The 24,037-nt window shown below is 39.8% G+C and overlaps 1 protein-coding gene across 2 annotated transcripts in view; it reads left to right on the plus strand.

Moving 5' to 3' along the window:
- The first annotated feature begins 20,289 nt into the window (after positions 1-20,289).
- Positions 20,290-24,037, plus strand: part of slco3a1a (solute carrier organic anion transporter family member 3A1a) — a 40,331-nt gene continuing 36,583 nt past the window's right edge. For both annotated transcript variants that reach the window (XM_061035229.1, XM_061035230.1), the window contains exon 1: positions 20,290-20,809. In XM_061035229.1, coding sequence (XP_060891212.1) covers positions 20,645-20,809 — 165 coding nt within the window. In that variant the 5' untranslated portion in view covers positions 20,290-20,644. The remainder of the gene's footprint in view (positions 20,810-24,037) is intronic.

Below are 24,037 nucleotides of genomic sequence, written 5' to 3' on the forward strand. Positions count from 1 at the left end.
ATCACTTCCCCTCTGTTATCTCATGTAAATAAGATTATTCTGAGGCTGGGAGCTCAGAGGAGATGGGTTTTCAATTATTTGGCCGTTTTCTGTTGTATAAACTTGGTATAGATGGATTTGTCTTGCATATATTTTGGACGTATCAGTTGGAATTTAAGGAAAAACTTACAGCTCTCAGATGCTTTGCATATGAACACATACAGTGTGATGTAAGTGTGTCATCAGAAATACCTCTTCCTGGGTAAGTTAGCTTGAATGTAGGTTAGAAATGTCTGAGCATGTCATTGTTGTATGTTTGCAGTATTTATCCTTGACGGTGAATGTGCTTATTAAAGGAAATGATAGGGAGCCCAAAATAATTGAGCGTATGTCACAATGTTTTTTAAATGTCTATATTTAAGTATTTATTTATTTATTTAACACACAGGAACACATATACAAGGCATATAAGGAAACCATCAAACACGTGTGTGGGCGCTGTATAGAAGCCTACCCATGGCTTGTATAAAAAAACCACACAGTATAAAAGGTCATAAAAAAAACGGCCAAAACGAAGTAGATAGCAGACGTCATAAAGTGCAGGAATTTAGCATGAACAAGCCAAGAGCAAGATGTAGAGGAAAATAGAAGAAAACTAAAACCTTTACAAACAATACATTATTGACAATTTCTTAGAGAGATGGTTGCGGTCCCAAATTATATTTTTTTACACAAGGGATCATTTAAATGAGCATATTCATTCCACAAGATAGCTCCCCGATACTTGATTAAGAATTGACGATGGGATGTTTTATACAACTGGAGATGAAGATTTTATATTTATCATTATGAGGTGTGTGGACAGGTGAAATAAGTGTGTAATTATATTAATAAAATACACACTCACCTTGCTTATATTCTGAACAAATACATCATACTTCATGTTCATTCATTTAAAAACAACATGATCTTAATAACCCTAGAATGAAAAATCTAATAATGAATGTGTATAAAGCTGTTAACAGTTGAGAGTATGAATGTTTGTCATCAAGTCACAGAGCTTTTCAGTGATATAAATTAACCAGTTGTCACATTTCCCAGGCTGTCAGCAGCACTGACCTTTATCATCACTACACTCCAGTGTGAAATTCATCACACACGTCCGAGGCACATTAAGTTTCCTGGCAAGTGAAGGTGCCACATTCATGAAAATTCATACTGTAGCAGCAGCTGCAGAGATACTGCAGTGGTGAGAAATGTTTCTGATCCCCAAGGCAGACAGTTGAGAAGGAAACAATCCCAAAGCAAACAAATTATGCGACAAAAAACATACAAACGCTTACAATCCTCAAGTCGTTTATCTCCACTCTTTTACAGTGCTCGGAGAATCATTTCCATTTTTTTTTTTTGTAGATGTATTTCATTACATTGCATTTCAGAGCTATCATGCCTCATAAAAACCTGTGAATAATTTCCTGTGTCCCAATAAGACCTCGTTTGTTCTAATTGACGCGCTGAACGCTGCACCTCAGTCAAGATAATAAATGCCAGAGGGAGAAAATTATGTTGAACTTCACTGCCAATTTGATTTAGTCACAAGCAACAGAACCAACGCAAATGTGCTTCAGTGCTGGTGGTGTTCATCTGTCACAGGTTGTGCTGTGTAATTGATGAAAAAGAAAATTCAACCTTAACTCCACCTAAACTGTCAAACTGTATTTCCCGTCTGACCATTTCAAGCAAATAAACTTCAGCCTCGAGGATTTCATTATCATTATTCTCATGTTTGATCATTTATTTGTATCCCTCAGAGTTTTAAAGCCAAGCAGGACTTTGAAAAGAGATGCATTTGGTACAGTAGCAGGTATTACTGAAGGTATTTAGGTTAATACTAAACAAATTTATGAGAACATTGGGATTCATATTTTCATATAATAATTTAAGGGAGAAGAGATGCAACATTCAGAGGTGCAGTCTTTTCATATTCTCTCAACAAGGCCTTTCATCAAAAGCTGTTCCACACAGGAAGCTGCTCCGGCTGTGTGTGCTTATGCAAATAAATCTTCTTACATACTTAACTCACATTCGCTCTGAGTGTGATAATTCCTCTTTCCCCTGTTTCCAGGTCTGGGATAAGGAAATAAAATAAAATAAAAACTGTCCTCTAGATGAAAGGAGTGTGATGGCAGGTCTTATTTAAATTGACTGTTGATTTGCAATTCTATTTGAAATGTGCCAGTTAACAGAGAACACTGAAGTACAGTGAGGCAGCGATGGATACTCAGCCGTCCAGAGATGTGTACTCACTACTTTCACGTTAATTATAGGCTCATTTTGAAACTAATGAAAAAATATAAAATGAGATGCAAGGGAATAAATAGGTATATCATTGTCTGGGCTGAAGTTTCTGCCATCATTTATAGCCTCAGGAAATATTTTCACCTCACCGAGAAGATGAAGAAGACATTAATGCTCCGAGTCTCTAACCTGCAATAGCTTCCACAGAATTTTGCTGCATGTATTTCATCTCTGCAACTAACACATACTAACACTGAAAATGTTTTTTTCACCCAGTCAACCACCAATTTCTTTCCATTAGTTCCATTTCATATCACAAAAATCGGTGCACATATGGGCAAGATGGAGAATGTGGATAGTTCTTTTTGCACAGCAGCATAAAAGAGAATCTGAGGGCCCTGATGTTTTTCCAAAAAGAGAAATGAAGGGCTGAATGTGCCAAGTCAAGCACCACTCCATCGCTCTCTGCACAGGTGACGACTCTTGATAAAGTAAGGGAGTAATAACGATGGTTAAATGAGCCACAAGAAATGACTTATGGTTAGATTTAACAAGATGTTTGAGAAATACAAATGTAACTTACATCAGTTAAGTCACAGTGGTAGGTCTAACTACCTTACTTTTGATTTGTCACTAAACAAAGACAGCAGTGTCCTGTGTTGAAGGAGTTTTGATGACAAATCCTTCCACCCTGACCATTTGGTTATATATATATATTTGTATTATTATTGTACAGGGACATTGCATATTGATAAACATTTCGGTAAATATGCCAGAGTTAGCCAAAAGGCAAATTTTCATCTGTTGTCGTTGGCTGGATTTTATAAAAGGCTCCCTAAAAAAAAAAAAAAAAAAAATTCAAACATCGCTAAAAGCTACAAAAATAGAAACATCATGACAGTAATTAAGCAGACAGGTAAGCAGCCACAGGAGAAAAAACATAAACCATGCAGGATACACATAAAGCAGCATTTGGTTAATATGAAAAATGTATGGACAGACATGGAGCAGCATTGAGCAGACACAACAATGTACCAAAAAAAAAGTATTAGTAAAAGCACATATCCAATAACCTACTAAAGTAAATGTAACGTGCACACAACAAGACAACATGTAACACTATATGCAATAAACACATACAAATTACACAAGGCCACATATAAAACATTGAGTGAGCTATACCTGAAGCTCACCTCAACAGACAACTAATGCATGAAGTCTTTATTGCTTATTTCAAATGTGTTCCTCTGTAATGACACGCCTTGTCTGCATGATAGAAATCAGTGAGAAACAACACACACAGAGCAGAGAAACTGTCAGATTACAGACTCAGCTTTGCAATGCTGTATATGAATTAGATGTTCTGCGCTTAAGGCTGCATCCAGCGTGTGAATAATCTATCTATGGCCCTGTTTACATTCAGCATCAACATCCCCTCCTGCGTGATCGGATCACAAGTGGACAGCCTCGGGTATAAACGCACCTCCTGCACCCTCAGGATAAAATTGATCGGAGTTTATAATAATGCCGCACAGATAGAAGACAAAATGCAGATCTTGTGTTAATGTTGTTAATTTTCACCCCGAACAGAAACTTCAGTCTGCTGTGTGGTCGTTTCAAATGAACGACAAACCACAGAACTGAAACGTTGAAAACTGAACACCACGATCTGAATAAACAAATAAAGTTTTATATATATATATGTAACATTATCATTTCAGTTCACGCGCTCTGCTCTGCTGCTCATGCAGTGTGTCTGCATGATGGTTTGTTATCAACATTTAATGGTTTTTTTTTTTAAGTCTAATGAAGGCCAATGAGGCTTTGTGTTCATTTGTGTCTGAAGAGGGAGAAAATGAAACTATTACAGGTGGTCACTGGATTCACACGATGATGCAAGTGTCACACTGACTGAAACTTTAACACACGTTCTAACTGGACATTAACATTCCCATGAGCCTTTGCTCCACAAACTGTCCTATCTCAGAGCGACTGTCCATTTTGGGGTCGCTACAGTATGTTAGCATGCTAAACTTTATCTAATTAGCTCTAAACACAAAGAACAACAACTTCTTACTACAACTGGACTTTCATTGGTTATTTCTCCTCATCAATCATCATACTCGTAAATTCAACAGCAATTTATACCAGCGGTTTTCAACTCTTCTAACCGTAGGACCAACCGCCAACTTTTCCATTAGAAAATTGTGACCCAAATTTCTAAAATATCTTTTATTTTATTGTTTACTGTTACGCCGCCACGCAGCCCCACAGCTAAATGCTATCCTTGCGCCTGACGCTAAGGCCCGTGAGCCCGTAACTTAAATGCCTCTCCTTACGTGTTGCGTAAACGTGAATGTGTATCCTGCCTTACCTGAATGTGTGTGCAACTGTCCTGTCTGTTTGAGGGGTGCGTGTGGGTGACTCACCCCAAAGATCCTCGTACGTGCCGCGACCAGCTCACTCGGACAGCCCGATCCGCGCCGCCACTCGGGTACGATCTCCTTTACGATTAGTTCATGTGCAAAAAGAACCCGTGAAGTGTTGAAACACAAAAACAAACGTTACTTCAGATTCAGTCTCTCAGGTGTCTTGCGTCCTCGCGTCTTCCTCGTGGCGTCTCTTCGACTCGAAAACCAATTTCCGCCGGCTCCTCCGCAGGTGATGCTAATGAAGGTTACAGAGACAGAGCCACCACACCCCCCCCCCCCCCCTCAGGTGTGTCATCAGTACTGACCCTGCTTCTCCTCCTACCAACCACGCCGACCGTGACCCTGAAGTGAATCCTCCTAACGCATTATCATAACATTTACTTTGGAGCTTTTTGATGCCTTTTTTTTTGTTAGAGAGACAGCACAGTAGATAGAGTCAGAAATCTGGTTAGCGAGAGTAGGGAACGCCATCGTTTGGATTCGAACCTGTGCCGCTTGTACTGTACGCTTGGACGACTCCAGCCTCTGTTCATGGGACGTGTGGCACGAACCACTAGGCTAAGACATGTGCACAATCCTTCGCACCTTTTACCACAAAATTGCATAAACTGTGTGTTTTGTGCAAAAACATGGATCTTCCCAATTTCTAATATTTTTTTAACCAACATTTTCAGTTTGGTCCTCAGATGGTACAAAACAGGTGACAGAAGCAAGTCATGAACAAAACAAACATGCTTCAAAAAGTGATTCACAGAAGTTTTTTTCCAGGCACACAACGAACAGTTGATGGTATTTAAAGGCTTTATATGCGATTTTTTTGATCCAGCAGATGTCGCCCTGGAGCACTAGCATGAAACCAAAACAACTCGCGCTGCATTGTTGGGTTAGCATGCTAATGCTAGCGATCTTTATTATGCTCGTATCTTCACACTGCATGTAAATTTACCTGAAATGAGCGTGATCTAGAAACACAGTTAAGCAGTGAGTACAGTATGTTATTCTTCTTTTCTCTAGTCCCTCAATTAAACAACTTTTATACGCGAGGGGAGGAGTCAGCCGGCCGTCCGGGCGATGTAAACAAACTGAAGATAGGACTCTGAAAACTCTGAAAACATCACAGACAGTGGGACTCGGGTGTTACACCCATTGTAGACAGTCATGACTCACAGAGTTATTTTCAGAGGATATACTTGATTTATATTATATTTAAGTGTGAAAAATCACACAGAAAGCCTTTAAATAATCTACGTACTGGCCCTTAGTGTCTAACCAGCCTACAGTATGTTGACATCACTAGAGCCAGACACCATAGCATGCCTTGAAACACTGATTAGCTTTAAATAAGAGTGCCATCTAAGCAGCTCTGTTTAGACTAGGAGTGCATTATGGTTTGATTTTTTGTCAAACATTGACATTTTAAATTAGAATATTTACACATCTGTAGATTCATACTTGATGATCTGGAAAACTGCAGACAAAGACACCTTCAGAGTCCAAAAGCAAAAGCATCTCTTCTTCAGCGCTAATCAGTTGCTTGCAGCTGATCAAACCAAAGGCATCCATCATCAGCGACCACTTATACTCTAATGCTCTCATTAGACAGCTGCGATACAGGACTGGAGAAAGGGGGGAAGAGCAGGCCATTAGCATGTCATTTCCCAGACAGGAAGGAAGCTTTCAGGCTTGCTCCGTCAGAATTATAGGATGAGGGAAAAGAGACCGGGACACACCATTTTTTTTATATCAGTGAGACTATTCAGAGACCAAAATAATTGCCCCTCTTTCGCTGCCGGCATCGGAGAAGTAAAGAGGCCTCTCCAAACAAAATCGAGCAAATATGTAGCGTTGCTCTCTAAACAATCTAAAACCTTTATCAGTCTGTTTTTAGCTGGCATCTGATTGAAAAAAAGAAGTACGCTGTTCCTTGTTGATAGTTATTCCTCTATATTATTACACATACTGATTTCATATTGCCAACGTCTTCAATGTAAAAACATCTTTTCCAGCCCGTTGAGATTGTCAGGCCATGTGTTCACATGTTGCTCTCCGTTTGGTAGCATTTGACTTCAAGAAAGATTCTGTGCTCACAGGGAAAAGTGCGGCCTGAATATTTCATGGTATAAATATAGTAAGTGGTATGTAATGGTCCCTGAAGACTCCTCAGAAATTTCACATAATGTCCTCTCCATCACTCCCAAGTTCCCTCTCAGTTTGTGCCCCAGGGCCGGAGAGACACTGAATGATTTCAACACCTAGGGTACTTTTTAATGGATTAATATAGATTGAAGGGCCACAATGTTTAGCTAAAAGCATTGACCTTTTTTTAACGTCACGGTATACCGACAAAGCTCAAATGATTAGCAGACGATTATTCCTTTAGGGGAAAATAGATTTGGATTTACTCAAGTAAGAACCAAAAGTCTGTTAAACTCTTTATTCCAAATACATTTCATAACTAAAAGACACACTTAGGAATAAGCTGGAGAGCATGGTGGAACGTTTAGTCGCTAAAGAGACAAATATTTCTTTGTTGGAGTTGGTGGAAACCAAAACAGAGTTGAGAGGAAATTGTGTAAATGATCAAATAATTGTATTAATTGTAAATAGAAAGCATCTTTAAAAGGAGTTTGTCAAAATTACGTTACAATTTGATGATGTGATGTCGCCCAAAAAATACATAAACGTGGGTTTAAAGCGGCCGTTACTGACATTGTGGTGTTAAAGATTTGAGGCAAGCAGATGGAGGAACAACAGAGAGGTGATGAGGTGTGTTTGATTAAGTCAACTGAGCCGAGATTTATTTGTAACTAACCCGGTTGGTTGAGTCCCGTATCAAACAACAAGAGCTGGTGGATAACCAACTGATTCTCTAACGTTATAAAGTAAACTGTGTTTCATTTCCTTCTCTCAGTCAAACCCGCTATTGTCCCAACTTAGCCACTTTAACCTCTTTTTAGCCCAGAACTACTCTTTAGCTAAACACCCGTCAGTTTTAAAAAAAAAAATTATTTAACCAGGAAAAAGTCTCATTGAGATTAAAAATCTCTTTTAGAAGAAGCATCCTGGCCAAGACAGGCAGCAGCACACTTACAGGGTTTCAAACATAAAACACTTAACAACAATGAACATAAATACAGGAATCACAAAAAGAAGCATTCATCAGAATCTCTCATAAGTCATCACTAACAAGGCGATCAAAAAGGGGCAATACGAGTTAGCTAAAAACATCTACAGTCAGATATTTCTGCCTCCAGATCATTAAGACAACCTTTAAAAACATTCAAGGAAACCAGCTCCCGAAGATTTAAAGTATCTTGCAACCGATTCCTGTTAGAAATCATGTTAAACGCCCCCCCAACCCCATGCAAAACAGCACGCACAAACAAGAACTTTTACCCTGCATTACAATGTTTTTATGATAAGAATATACCAACTAAAAATACCAAAGGGGTTGTTAAAACTAAGATAAACATAGCTTTAATAATATAGATTCCGGTCATTATTGACCAGTCAATACAGGCTACAGCAAGCAATAAGCAAGTTGTTTTGGCTTACTCTCCACGCTCTCTCGTTTTATTTTTTCTCGTTTTTTGCTGTTTAAGCATTTTGGGATTTAGAGGCTTCCAATAAAGCTATTCTGTATTTGGTTATGGTATTCTTTTGTTCTGTAGTGCTTATTCAAAAAATCATTTTTATTCACATTCAACAAGCCAATGGAAATGTATTTGAAGACACAGTGGGGCAATAATACTGCCCAAGTTCAATCAAAACTCCCTGACTGTAAGGAGAGAGATATAGAGAGATCATAAACGACTCTCTGCATCATTCTGGTCGATGATTTTAAACAGGATTGCAAAAATGTAAGTGTAGTAAATACTTAAAGTCATAAAAGCAGTGTGGAAGCGTTGCTCAGTAATCTTGTTGTGATAGGTTTATTGTGTCAATAATATCAAATAAAGTAAGGTTGTCTTAACTGATCTTCACTCAGACTACAGGAATAACAACTGAGACCATGAGGAGCCACATGAATATCTTGTGCTGTGCTGAGCAGAATTTGCGAGTGAATTATCTCCTTCACTGCATGAAATCATCTTAACTGTGGACAGCCTCCAGTGACAGAGAGCCTTTTGGATGTGGCGTCCAATTAGTCAGCTTTTCAACGTGAATTATCAGCCCACCACATGCCAAACACTGACAATCAAAATGTCAACGACTAAAATATCTCCCCCTGCAAGAGGAGCGATGGAATCTGCTGAGTGAAACGGACAAAGACCACAAAACTGCTTTGCTCTGCCGTTGGTCTGTTGCTGCAGAGGTATATAGCGCTATAGTTGCTGTTTTTCGTCATAAGGCCGGCTGGCAAGATCCCAACGTGTGGATGACCCCACCCATCCTAAACAAAGCTTTGCTGTGACTTCCCCTCTCTCAGTCCACAGTGGCGACGGTTGATTTACAAGCCTTTCCTTCTATAGCCGCCTTTTGTAGCTGAACCATAGCACCAAGGCTTTAATTAAAGGGATTATAGGCCTGTGGTGGTATACTCTCTACCCCCTTAGCGCTCTGCTTTTCACTAGCTGGTGATTTTCCTCCAGGTGTTTAATACCTTTCCAGTCAGGTTACTTTAAAGCTGCGATAGCATAATTCTTAACCCTTTTGGTTGCAGCAGGAATTCATTAAACAGCTTTAATAAGATTTTAAACTTTTACTCTGCACTGTAATTATTATTATTATTTTTAACTCTTTTAATTTCTTTACTTTTTTTTATTTATTTAAATTAATTTCATTTTAATAATTTTTATTTGAGCGTATTTTCAGATTTAAGAATTTCAGTGATTTTTAAATGTTCTATTTTAATCTGTCATGATGCTTTTGATGTCTTGTGTGAAGCACTTTGAATTACCTTGTTGTTGAAATGTGCTGTATAAATAAACTTGCCTTGCCTTATGAACACAATGCTGTGAAATAGTTGTTTAATTACACGCCCATGAGTTACAGAGCAACATCAAGTGGAGTTGTTTGTTTCCATACTGGTTTAATATTCTCCTTTTAAGGTTATTTTTTTTTTCCTACTGTCTGCCTATTGCCTAAATGCATGGCTCTATAGCTGCTAAATCCTTCTTTAGATTCAGCATGTTAGTTGCTAATTGTATGTTCATGATGTTTGTTAGTGAGGTTTTAGAGCTCTCTCTCTCTCTCTCTCTCTCTCTCTCTCTCTCTCTCTCTCTCTCTCTCTCTCTCTCTCTCTCTCTCTCTCTCTCTCTCTCTCTCTCTCTCAAAAAGCTGCCCATAGCTTTGTCTGAACAAAACTCTTTGAGAAAAGTGGGAGGGAACCAGACTCCAAAGTTTCAGGCAAACAATGAGGTGAAACTTGTTGAAAAGCTTTGTTAGCCGAGGGGAGCTGCAGACTGACTCAGATGATATCGGATGACCTCAGGAATACATTTGAATTCTCTTTAAACTTGTATACATTATCTCATCTGTCTACATGATTTATGCAGCAGTCACAACAGATAAAAAATTTTTTATGTCAGTGAGAAGAACATCTCGCACCCCGCACTACTTCATGACGTCATCACTTCATTTTTTAGTTTTGATTGAAAGATCTCTGGTGTCAGTGTATGCACTTTACTTTTTTAAAACTCTCAAATAGTGACATGGTTGTGTGAATATGAATCTAGCATTATAAAAAAACAAATCACATTAAAACATATCAACATCCGCACGAGGGTCTCTCAAGGGTTAAGTTTGGTCTGAACTGTAGCAAAGTGGGGTGAAAACAAAATGATACAGAGGCATGTGACTGTAGCCTAAGGTTATACTCGGGTTTTATTTTCTTCCATTTCTTAACACAAGATACAAAGCACACAGTAAGTCTCTGAAGCTTTCTCTGAGCTTAAGAGTGTTTGAACAGTTTGCCTTCAGCCCGTACATTTAAATGTGTGATGTTGTTTAAAGTAAACATGGGATTATCCAGGTAAAGTAAACGAGTACTTTTGGTTATTTTCAGCAGACATTTGTATCTTTCTAGTTGACATCATTCTTCGGCTGAAAAAGTAAAATGATGAAAAAGGTCATGAAAGCTTAAATGTGAGTTAAAACAAAGTGCATTTAGTCCTCTTTGTCCCTTTCACATCATGTTGCTTCAACTGTGTTTTCTCCGTTTGGGAGCATGTTGTTCATGTTTGCAAATATTGTTTTGACAGACAAATGTGAGGCCGGTGTGACCAGTCGACATCGCGCTGAAAACGTCCTCTCTTTGTGCTCCTCGAGGCGATCTATTCTGTCCTTCAATTGTCTCCATCTCACCCATCTTGTAACTCAAAACTTTTTTGTGCACATTTTGTTCCCATGCTCAGCTGGCCTAAAGTCCTTCTTCTTCTTCTTCTTCTCCTCCTTTGCTGACTCTTTGTGTTGATGCAACCCAACTTGTCTTTCAGGTTTTAGCACATTTGCATTTCTTCCTCAGTGTTTCTGGGTCATTCCCATGCGGCAGGTTGGACTGGTGTTGGAAATATCATCACACAGATGCACACAAATATGCACTTGTCTTTTAAAAGAGAACGCCGTCTCAGGTGTGAGGAAGTCTTCCTTTTGAATTTAATGGTTTATCATCACTTCTTCCAGGAAAGATCATAGCCGGGTTTTCAGCTTCATTAGGGCATTGGTTGCATCTCAGAATGAGCACACGTATCCCTCAGCTTGATTTACCCCGGGTGGGGGAGGGAGGGAGGGGGAGGGGGGGGGGGGGGGCTTTGGGGCGGGGATGGACCACTCTATGTCTGAAAGCCTCTCACCAGCAGCAGCAGCAGCACAGACGGATATTACTCTATTTTAAAACCACACTCTGCCCTCTCTATTGATATAAGTGTAAAAATAGACAGCGGAGCGATGGCATGAAAATGGTTTAAATGTAGAACAGACAGCGGCATGCTATATTTAGACAGGACACAATCACAAAAAGTGCCTCGTGACACTTTAGCAACTCCCCCATTGAAGCTGCAAATGCCATGTCCTCACATCGATGCAGCATTTATGAGTCCCGAAGATCTTTGCTGATGCCTGAAGGAAATGTTGAGTATGAGGTGTAATCTAGGTTGCTCCTTAAACTTTTGAGCAAATTGAACGTGGCAGTAAATATTGGAGGGCGAGTCTGTACCGTGCGAGTCCGACCTCTTAATTAAACTTCCTCTTGTCGGCGTTGTAAGAAATTATAGTTGAAAACTCCAAACAGTCACATTCGGTTATAAATTCTGTGAAGTTCCAACAACATGAATGGAGTTAAATGAAATCAAACATTTAACACAGTTGACTTGTAATTACATGGATTCAATGCAGCAGCTGAAATAGTGTCTAAAAACTGCCTTGTTTGTTCTTTGGTCTGGCATAGCTTGAAAGTGAACGTGGCTGAAGCTCTTGTGCTCGTGGTTATAAATGGCGATCCGGAGACATAGCACATGTTTTGACTTTTTTTTTTTTCCCGGCCCCCACTAAAAATATTCTCCCAGTATCTATGAGTTTTTAAGTAAGCTCTGTCCTCTGCAGAGGCCGCTCCCTCCAGGTGAAATTCAGGCTCAGCAGTACTGCACAGCTGAGTGATGCAGCGCCTGAGGCGAGACCAGCTGATCATCGGTCTGAAGGAGACAGCTCTGGGCTCAGAATGAACTAGGGAGCTGTCACTGTCTGAACATGCACAGAAATTCATGGTTACTGGTTTCAGCCTGACTCTGCTAGGAATGAGGGAATTTGAGTTATTTTGTACGTTGCACAGTTCTACAGTTCTGGGCAGGCCTCCTAATAAACACGTGGCATGGAGAAATTATATTGTAGTTTGTTTGCATTTCCACCCCCAATACTTTCCTTGAATTGATGTAGGCCAGCTGGCATTGGTTTGACGAGGTTAAAATGAAATAAAAAGTGAAGATCATTGCGTTTAAAGGTGCATTTTTCTGTGTCATGTATTCCTGATAAGAACAGAATAAAGATCTGCAAATTTGGACTTTATTCAAAGCTTGATCCAAAGGCTTCTGGACTGGTTGAAGAAAGGACTTTATTCCTCTTTGTCCATGTTTTAAAGCTATCCTTGACTGTACAAGTTGGTTTTGAAAATGGCAGTCCCAGGTACAGGATTTTTATGCGTCAGACATTAAGGTCCAACTTCTTAGCATTACCCTCTAAATGTGGTTTGAGGAACATTTTTTAACATCAGCATTAGATCTCTTCTTTTTTTGCAGATGATGTGGTGATGTTTGCTCCCACAAACATTGATCTCTGTCGAGAACCATAGGTCGTTTTTTTAGACCAGAGTGTGAAACTGCCTGGATGAGTGCCGTCGTCACCGAGCGTGTCATTAATGTCATTAATTTGACAAATCCAGTAAAGTAATTGACTATGAAGTTAAAAATTGTAAATGGATTAAATACGTTGATCGAACACTGAAGAGAATTGATATAACCACTTCGTTTTTTTTGACAGTGGAATGGCCGGTGTAATATCCAAATTAATCTGATGATAAGTTTACAACATCAGAAAGTTCTTCTCCACAGAGCCTGCCGCCCAAAATTTCTCTGAACTATCTCCATGGCAACCACCGTGGCGTAAGAGATAGGCTGCAGATGTATGCTGAGATCTATAACGACAGATGAGATTAGCTGTGGGATGATCATTTGGCTTCTATAAACACCGCCAGCTTTTTTTTTTTTACAGCGGAGGCATCCAAAGTGACTGAACCAGCTGCTTATTTTTTTTTTGTAGGCCGTGTCTGAATCAGCGTTTGAGGTTTAGCAGTCAAACAGAAACAAAAAAAAAACGACTCTGGACAGCTGCAGGTAACGGACAGACACAGCGAATGACTGTCTCAAGCTCTTTTAACTGGATGGGAATACTGTTGGGACCAAATCAGCGGTGAACCATGAACAGTCAGAGAGAAGGCAGTCTGTGAAAGCAGTTGGTTTTATTTCTCTTCACACTGGAAGACGTGGAAAGGAAAAACACTGTGCGTAAGGAAAATGATGACACAATAAAGATGAAACCCCATGTTTCTAACCTGGGCTGCAAACATCAAGTCTTTTTCCATGTGCCTCACTGAGAGGGCTCATGCATTACGTCATCAACAAGAGAGTGCACTCAGTGGAGTTCAGATGTCCATCGGGTGTGTCTCTGGGCATGTGGGCGGGGAACACCAACCCCCGATACGTCCTTCTCCAATTCCAAACATGGAAGAGTTGAAATTCACTAATGTCTCCAGTCTCCCCTACAGTCAAGATAGTGATGAGCATTACCCAAACAGGGACATGTTGAACTCTTAGTATGCCTTGGTACAGAATTCATTTCTGTATCTCAAATTCAAAATTTAATTAAACGTCTTTACATGGGGACAATTTTTAGTAGACTTTAATTTGTGCAAGCATGTTGCCCCTTTCCTGTTGGCCTAAAAGTTGGCATTGTATCACCATGATAAAAAAAACAAGTTAATTGAAAAACGATCTTTTGGTGAACATAGACAGAATAATTTAAAATACCTCTTCTTAATGTTTGATCAATCGATTACTAAACCAAAAAAAGTATTTATTTCGGTTGCAAATCTGACATGAAATACTAACATCAGAACACATCAAGTCCATACTCAATGTTATCCCAGTATGTTGTCTCTATGAGAGCATGAGAGGCTTTAAAGCATCTTGGCAATAATGTGCGCAAACATTTCAGACTGATTGATCAAGTGGGATGAAAAAGTGAGTTGAAGCATATGCGTGCAGTAACTTAACTCACCAAACGTATGATCCCGTCGGGTCACATGGTAATTCAGTTTCAGCAAATATTTACTTTTCCTTTTTTAATTCCTAAAAGGTTTAACAGGAAAAGTTATTACGCAGCTGCAACATTGTTTGTTCTTCCGAAGTAATTCCTCATAATTCTCCCATTTCCCAGTATCTCCCAGCAGACGGGCTGGGCTTTCTTTTCCACACTCCACCCTTTTCCAATAAAGCTATAAATAGCAGCTGTTTCAGAGGGCAGAACAATAGTCTGCATCCTTTTCCATTCATACATTCCTGGCTTCAGTCCGAGCCATCTCCACCCACTGCCTGTTACTACCTGACTCATGTCCCAGCAAGGCTACTGTATGTAAACAGTGGTGTGTACACACACACACACACACACACACACACACACACACACACACACAAATACACACAAACTGGCACTTTTTTAAATGAACAATTGTCATTTACAGTAACTGCTCTGAATGTGATTAACTGATCTGAGTAACTTTATACTTTTTTAATACTATAACAAAACCATAATATACCTAACTGTCTTTAACATAATATCTATATTGCTTTGAAACAGTTCTTGTAAGAGACAGATTTTTAAAAATAAAACACATTGTTCTTCTTCCTCATTCAGCTGAAACACAGATAAAGAAAACGATGATTGATGTCCAAAGGTTAGAGGAATAAATGTGTGGGAGTCAGCCAGCACAGTCCTGGACGTATGTGCAAAGATAAATCTGTTTGGTTACCAGATGATTAAACAACATTTCTATTAAAATAATCGTTGAAATGACAGTTCCTGTGATGTGGTTGTTAAAACAGGTCTCTATATAAAGTCCCTTTATATCAGAAAATGACTTCACAACTCAGAAAACCATGATGACAGGAGTTAGAGAAATGGGGATTTGCTCTAACCAGGTTGGCTTTTCTTAGTTATACCCTTTGGTAACTACGTATTATGTGGTATTTGAGGGAAACAAATGGAGCTGCATCACTTCTACAGTGTTCATAAATGATTAAAGAGACGCATAGAAGGCAGAATTGCTGATAAAAGGATTTACAGCGTTTGACACTGTTGATGTATGTATGAGCTTTTCAGGGATTTTCAGGTCAGGGTTGATAAGTTACTTTCACTTTTCTAAGTAAGAATTTTGACTTCTCTGGGTGCTTATCAGTTGAATGCCTGACTTCCCTGTTAAAAAAATGATATGGTCATTTTCAGACAGTTGGGCGTTGGGCGTATGCGTCATATTGTCAGTTTCAGAAAGTCACTTAAGGGGATGTCGTTGACTACAAAGTGCAAATACTTTATGAGAATCATGTTTTTTTAAGGTATCTGTACTACTATTTGTCACACAACACACATCTGCATGCTACATATTTAATTCAATTTGTACAGCGCCAATTCACAACAAATGTTATCAAGACACTTTACAAAACGAGCAGGTTGAGACCTACAAAGACTCAACATTAATCTGCCATGAACACAACACTAAGCAACATTTAGCACATTTACAGTGGCAAAAGAAACAAACGGCAAACGGCCTTCTGAAAGGCAGAACCCTCGAGCAGAACCAGACTCATGTTGAACAGACATCTGCTGAAAAACTGTGTTGGGCTTGAAAAGTGAGATAGAGGGAGATGCAGAAAGAAATAGATAGATGGAGACTTACAGAACAACAACAACTATAGCAAAATGAACGAATGGCCACCTGCCCTACATTAAGACAGATTTTAACCAAGATAATAGCAAAAAGCGTCTTGCCTTTTGCTATTATCTTGGTTAAAATCTGTCTTAATGTCTTAATTAATTTGATTATCTATCTATCAAAGCTCCAAGCGCGATCAACATAAGCGAAACAATGTGGAAAAGACATTACAAGATGCTGAATTTTCTTCTACTTTAAAGGATTTATATGCGATTTTTTTGATCCAGCAGATGTCGCCCTTGAGCACCAGCATGAAACCAAAACAACTCGCGCTGCATTGTTGTGTTAGCATGCTAATGCTAGTGCTCTTTATTATGCTCGTATCTTCACACTGCATGTAAATTTACCTGAAATGAGCGTGATCTAGAAACACAGTTAAGCAGTGAGTACAGTATGTTATTCTTCTTTTCTCTAGTCCCTCAATTAAACAACTTTTATTCGCGAGGGGAGGAGTCAGCCGGCCGTCCGGGCGATGTAAACAAACTGAAGATAGGACTCGGAAAACATCACAGACAGTGGGACTCGGGTGTTACACCCATTGTAGACAGTCATGACTCACAGAGTTATTTTCAGAGAATATACTTGATTTCTACATTTAAGTGTGAAAAATTACATATAAAGACTTTAACAGAGTATTTTTTTAAGTAAAGAAAATGTACAATTTTCTCAACTCTTCTAACAAGCACTTTGGTCAAAGCATAACTGCAATCCCCTCAAGGGCTACAAAGCACAGAAGTTGTAGGGTTGTTGGTTTATTATTTAGGAATGAATGGAGTGAAGTGAAGTGATGACGTCACTCTGACTGAATAATCTCTTAGTTCATAATCGACTTCAGTAAATGTCCTGAACACAAACTCACACATGGATTGCTGTGCAGCTTGTAAGGTTTCGGGGATCTTTGGACGATTCTCAGTCCAGAACAGAACTACATTTACATTTCTCATAGTGCTGTTCTGTCAGCTTCCAGTATTTACATACCTCTCTCAGATGTGACACATCAGCACTGAGTGGGATTTTAGCACTCTATACTCTGACTCAAGCTTGTGACTCTGAAACTGTCAGTTTGATGTTTGTTTTTGTTGTTTTGTTTTTTTTTACGTTTTGCTATTTTATTCCCTGCAGAAGTTTTTGTGATTTGGAGTGTGCAGGTCCAGAGGGAGAGTCTACGATTGATGATCACTTTGCATTGGACAGCTGCCAAACCCCAGTCTGAGAAGGAGGGGGGGGGGGGCTGTCTTGAACCACAGACCACTGTTCAAATCATGCAGTGCATCGTTTATACCTGTCACTATGGCTCACATCATCTGTGGCTTTGAGGAAGTGAAAGACAGACGCTTTCAGGTGCACAGACTGAGGGTCTTTATACTCGTGACATTTCATAACTAGGCCCTCGGGTCTGCATGTATCACAGGTTTCAATTCATCCATTTGTTCACTCAAGTGTTTGAAAAATGTGGAGAGAAATGCTATCATTTCCCAAAAGCTCAACTCTGAGCTTATGGGAACTTAAACTATATCTTTAAACAATTTCAAAGAGACACAAATAGCCTTTTTTCTTGAAATATGTATTATTTAAAAAAGGTTTTTTTGTTATATTTAAGAATCTTAAGAACCTCAATGAACATGTGAGCCAAGACAATGGAAGAGTCGTTTATTTTAAACATCAGTTTCAGTATCAACTTGTGTTGTTTCCTCTGACCATCACAAACCCTTCTTTATTTCTTTAGTTGGTTTACAGAAATCAGAGCAGGAGAAAATAGCACTCACTTGCCCCTCACTAGAATTACATCAGCACTAAAGACAACATGCAATAAAAATAAAAATAAATCTTTAAACCATCTTGCATGTCAGTGTGGTGTGTTCACCTCCATCGAAATGTTGCGTTTGGTTCAAAAACACATTTCACAGTTCATGAATTACCAGCTCATCTCACTGACCTTTAAAAGTCTCCTTGCTGCTGCTGCTGCTGCTGCTGCAGAAAAACCTTTTTGCAGCTTTTACACAACATTTGTTTGTCATCCTGTTTATTTCCAAAGCCATCATTATCAAATTATGTGGTTCCATTACATCACAGCCACTGCAATACCTCATCCCAGACGTGCTGACAGCATGAAAATCCAGTAAATGTTGGAAACACGTTGTGCAAACATCCCATAACCTTCCATTACTTCACATGAGCACACTGAAGAGATAGAGCTGACAGGATGAGTCGTAAAATTGATTGTTTGGACGATTTATTGGCTTGGTGGATACTTCTGATGGAGCCTATTCCTCCTCATTCGTGTCTTAACCTACTGCTCATATTTCTCTTGACAAGGAATCAGCCTGAGCATGAGGCGTTGAGGAGAACATTTTTTAACAGTTATGTAATGTTTTAAAGGTCGAACTGTAAAAGATAATAATAGAACTGAGACAATAAGTCAATTAAATAAATACTTCATCAAGAATAAATCAGTAGTTGTGATTTGTCAAGCTGAATTCAGCCACCCGGCCTTTCAAAATAAAACTTTTTTTACCATCTAGCCTACAATAAAAGTCCTCTTAGGCACCATGATTCATTTCAGATTCTCCCCTTTTCTCACATTCTATAGAGACCATGATGACACCAACCAAGATCGACAATAAAATACTCATTGATTATTATATTTCTCATTCACTATAGAAAACCAAACACAGGACTCACCTATAGGAAATTAAGTTTTAAGTCTAAATGCTATAAATGTCATACATCAGACTTATTTTATGTAATCCATAAGATTTTTTTAACGTGGATGCCTGACCTGTTAGAGGATGTTGTCAAATGGCTTATACTCGAAGTGGGTTAAAGGCTTTATATGCGATTTTTTTTGATCCAGCAGATGTCGCCCTGGAGCACCAGCATGAAACCAAAACAACTCGCGCTGCATTGTTGTGTTAGCATGCTAATGCTAGCGATCTTTATTATGCTCGTATCTTCACACTGCATGTAAATTTACCTGAAATGAGCGTGATCTAGAAACACAGTTAAGCAGTGAGTACAGTATGTTATTCTTCTTTTCTCTAGTCCCTCAATTAAACAACTTTTATACTCGAGGGGAGGAGTCAGCCGGCCGTCCGGGCGATGTAAACAAACTGAAGATAGGACTCTGAAAACTCTGAAAACATCACAGACAGTGGGACTCGGGTGTTACACCCATTGTAGACAGTCATGACTCACAGAGTTATTTTCAGAGGATATACTTGATTTATATTATATTTAAGTGTGAACAATCACATATAAAGACTTTAAGAACTCAAACCATACAGTTAGAAGATAGTTTTGGTCTTGAAGGTAAATCTTTTGTCGTCTCCAAACTGTCATACCAAGATGTTGTGATAATCTTTACACCGGCTGAACAAATCTTTAAAAGGTGATCATGTCTAATCGTATTTTTGAAACAGTTCATCTGGACACAAGTAGAAGACTGGAAGATAATATATAGTGAAGATTGGATCCAAGAATCCAATAATATAATTTTTTTTACTATGTTCCCATATTCAACTTGCATTTTTTTTAATGTTATAAGCATCAAATTTTATGCAGTTGATTGACATCTGGATGTATTAGGCTACTAGTCTCAGCTAGTTTAGCTCTACTTGCTGCTCTGAGACACAGCAGTTCTATTACAAACATACCGGGTCGATAATCCCTGTAGGTTTATCGTGGAGAAATTATATGCCTCTGAAAATTGGCAGTGAGTCACTTAAACACCACACACACACACACACACACACACACACACACACACACACACACACACACACACACACACATACGTATACACGAGGGGCCCCACAGGACTACTGTAGTGATTCCTCAAGTCAGATGCGAGTTGTACAGACTTGTGCAGTTGCTGCACAGCGCCTCCTGGGCCGTGCATGTGCTCACAGGGGAGGAGAGTCGCAGAGAGAGAGAGAGAGAGAGAGAGAGAGAGAGAGAGGTGGGAGCAGAGACAGTGAGCAGTCATTGTGCGTAAAGGACCGTGACAGTCCGGAGCGGCAGGAGTTAGAGGAGGGGAAGAGGAAGAGGGCTGTTACCTACCAGACTCCTCTTTATACCTGCAGCTGAAAAACCAAACAAACCTCCGCCACGGAAACATGCGACGTTATAGGTTCACTTGTGCCTTCGCAGACACCTTCAGGGAGTTCACATGTTAACGCGCGTCCACGAGGAGGAGGAGGAGGTCATGTTTAGACGCAGACGAGTGGCAGAGCTTGGAGTTTGGATGTGTGTTTCCTAGTCCCGATGTAAGAAGACATAATTCAAGAAGCGGGAGGGAAAGCAGCCACAAACGGAGCGCCGCGAATGTAGTCTTTAAAGCGGAAAAGCGAAACACTGTAGTACCAGTCAGTGTCTTCCTGCGGTCATCCTCGTGTGTGTGTGTGTGTTTCTGTTACTCGCCGTGTGTGTGTGTCTGTGTGGCTAAAGTAAAGGGAGGATGCAGGTGAAGAAGCACCGGGATTCGGACCGGAGCAGCGGGGGGGACATGCTGGAGGGAGACGGCGGCCTCCGCAAAAAGTCCTCCTGCTTCTCGAATATCAAGATATTCTTGATATCGGAATGCGCCCTCATGTTGGCACAGGGGACCGTCGGAGCATACCTGGTGAGTGCGTACACACGCCGAACTCATGCAGCACTCACATACTGCCTGCACTGACCCTGCTGTTACCGGGGGGTGTCAGGTACTGGGGCTTGTGTTATCCGGTTCTTTGTTTTGTTTTATGGGGTTTTGTGCTGCTGTGTTGACGCTTTGGAAACAAGTAATACACAACAACAACAACAACAACAACAACAACAACAACAGACACATGACAGGAGAGGACATACAAACATCTGTGCACAGTAAAGCTCAGCCTGCAGGACGTGTTTCATATCCCTGTCTTCTCTTTGCCTAGTTGTGACAGTGTATCCTGTAACTGTGTGTTTCATTGTGTCTGTCATTTATCAGACTGTGCCCATTATGTACATCAACCATGCAGCAGTGACCCCAAAGTAGGACCTTTAAGCGCCGCTCAGCATTAATAATAATAGTCTTATTATGTGAAAAGGGGGCAGTAATGAGCTGGTTTTACTCAAGATGTCATTCAAGGTCAAGCCCCTGAAAATCTTCCCTGTGTGGAAGTTTTACTCATCCTTTCACTTTTACTATTACTCACAGTCTTAACCAAACAGATCCATGAAACAAAGAGGGTTTCAAATAGGGTGTCTCAGAGAACTCTCAACCCCTGCATTTGATCTGATGAAGGCGTCTTAGGGACAAAAGTGTCCTGAAGTGATCTGAAACTGTCCTCAAAGTAAGTGTCTCCCAGAGGAGCTCCGCACAGCCTCTGGCATCCAAGTTTAGTTTCCCTGTTAGCGATGTTTATTCTCCAGGAATCACACGGCTCACTCACAAATAAAGACACTAAACCCCCTGAATGCCTTGGCCATATTAGGAGTGGAACATCTTATCTCCTCTTGTTAGTGGACCTGCTGAGCATCAAGCACCCCTCCGTTAGTTAACAGTCTGTTAGGAGGATGAGAGCTTTCTTCCTCATTTTTTTTATTCTCCTACAACAGGCATTATTGGTTCTGCTTTTTAAACAGTTTGAACACTATATACCTCAGGAATAATTTACTCACACACAAGGCTTTCTGAGCCGCTGCCCTTCCTCGACACAGCTCATTTCCACGGGGGCAGCTCATTAGGTACCCGCTGCAGCGACAATCTGCTCCACCTACATGAGCCGCTGCGATACCTCTCTGATTGGATGATGGGGCTTAAAGAGTGTTTGCTGGCAGCGAAGGGACAAAACTCACCTGTCATGGCCGCCGCGCTTCGGGTGAGCCGCTCACAGCACAGGACACTTAGCCACATTGTCCTGATTTAGCAGGCGAGCAGACAGGCAGTCGGCATTGCACAGAAACCACAGATAACAGATTGATATTATTAATAGCTCATTGATAATAAAGGAAACATTTGTTTTAAATCTAGTGAATTTGTATGGTAGAAAGAAATTCTTTGAAATGAATGATGAATCTTTTAACAGTCTGTGACTTGCTCTTATAAACATTAAAGCTCCAACTAATGATTCATTTCATCATTGATTGATCTTATGAAGTTGTGATTGTTCCTATCACTGGTAAATCATTTATCTATTTAAAAAAGGAAATATAGCCAGAGTTACTTATTCACAAATGTGTGAATCTGATGTCAGTTTAGACCAGCCAAATGTCTGAAACCCAAAATACAGTGATACGTGACAAAATGAAAAATAAACAAACCCTCAGAAAGCTCTAACCTAAGATCTTTTTTTTTTTTACTTTTATCAGTCACTTAAAACCAAAAACAACAAATCATTTCTGGGTCCACCAATGTCTTACTTATTTTAACTTGACCAAACGAAGAATATCAATAATTCTTGTTTTGAGCCCAAATCGAGACGCAACAAACCTGAAGTACATTTCTATCAGGCAGTTATAGATGTTTGCTGATCCCAGAGCAAATGTGTGTTTAGGTTGATGTCTACAGGTTTAGATGTCTTTTATTTGAACAATCACAAAGCTATGTATTCCCCTCTGTTAACATTTTTGTCTTTTAACCTTCAATGTGCACAAAGGCTGAACTTATGAGCTTCCTGTCATCCACTGCACTGCAGAACTCCCATCAGGTTTTTTATTGTACCACTTCTTCTTTATTTTAAGGCCCTTTGAGCTGTTTTTGTAACTTTGTTAAATGCAGCACCTGAGGGTCTAAGCTGTGTTAGTTTAAGGCAAGGCAAGGCAAAGTTATTTATATAGCACATTTCAGCAACAAGGCAATTCAAAGTGCAACACACAAGACATCACGACGAAGGGCAGAAAACCCGTGAATAGAGGACATTTAAAAAAAATAATAATTCACACAAAACCTTGAAGAAAAAAAACAGGTAAAACAGAAGCTAAACTAAAAAAGAGTTAAATGAAAGTAAATGTATAGTTACAGTAAACAGGTGAGTCGTCACCCTCGATTTAAAAACAGAGTTTCAGCAGACCTGCAGTTTTCTGCGACTTTGTTCCAGACATGTGGAGCATAAAAAAAACTGAACGCTGCTTCTCCATGTTTGGTTCTGACTCTGGGGACAGAAAGCAGACCTGTCCCAGACGACCGGAGCGGGCTGGATATATTCTTCAGGTCATTAATTAGAATTTTTGTCGTGATTGAAAATGATTCTGTTTCATTTCGGGGTAACTCATAAATAGTTCACATGCATCAACCGGGGGAATTTACCCTTTAGTGTGTCAACCTCCGGCCTGTATGTTGAAGTGACATTCAGATGTTTCCATTAAGCGGGTACCTGACATCATTTAACCTTTTAGAACACTGATTCAAGTTTAAAACTCTATAATAAGACGTGCGCTTTGACTTCCAGTCAGCTTGGGTGTTGAGGTATGTGAAGCATTTTTTTAAACACACACCGGCTTGGAGTAAACAGAAGGACATGAATGTATAAAGTTTGTCTATGTGCTTGAAAATAACAAAGTAGAAAAAGAAATGAAAAGGTATTGCCATTTAAAAATTCTTTTTCAGAGCTGATAAAGAACTCTCAGCTAACCTTCAGTCAACCTTCAGCTGGTAACACTTCATAAATCTGATTTTAAATGTTTCTAAGTAGTCGAGGTTTTCAAGTATGAACAGCTGCTGTGCCGTTTCAGCACTTTCACGCCGTGGCTGAACCTTAATGTGCTGAAGTTTCAGCACTGAGCTGCTTTTCTCTGCTCGCCTAGAACACAGACAGACACTCTTTTTTTATGAGAGAAAGTCTGTGAAAGTTTGGATTCCTCGTGCTCACACAACGCTGCTGCTGCTTCT

This window comes from Labrus mixtus, chromosome 4 (genome assembly GCF_963584025.1).
Source record: "Labrus mixtus chromosome 4, fLabMix1.1, whole genome shotgun sequence".
In the NCBI taxonomy this organism is placed as follows: domain Eukaryota; kingdom Metazoa; phylum Chordata; class Actinopteri; order Labriformes; family Labridae; genus Labrus; species Labrus mixtus.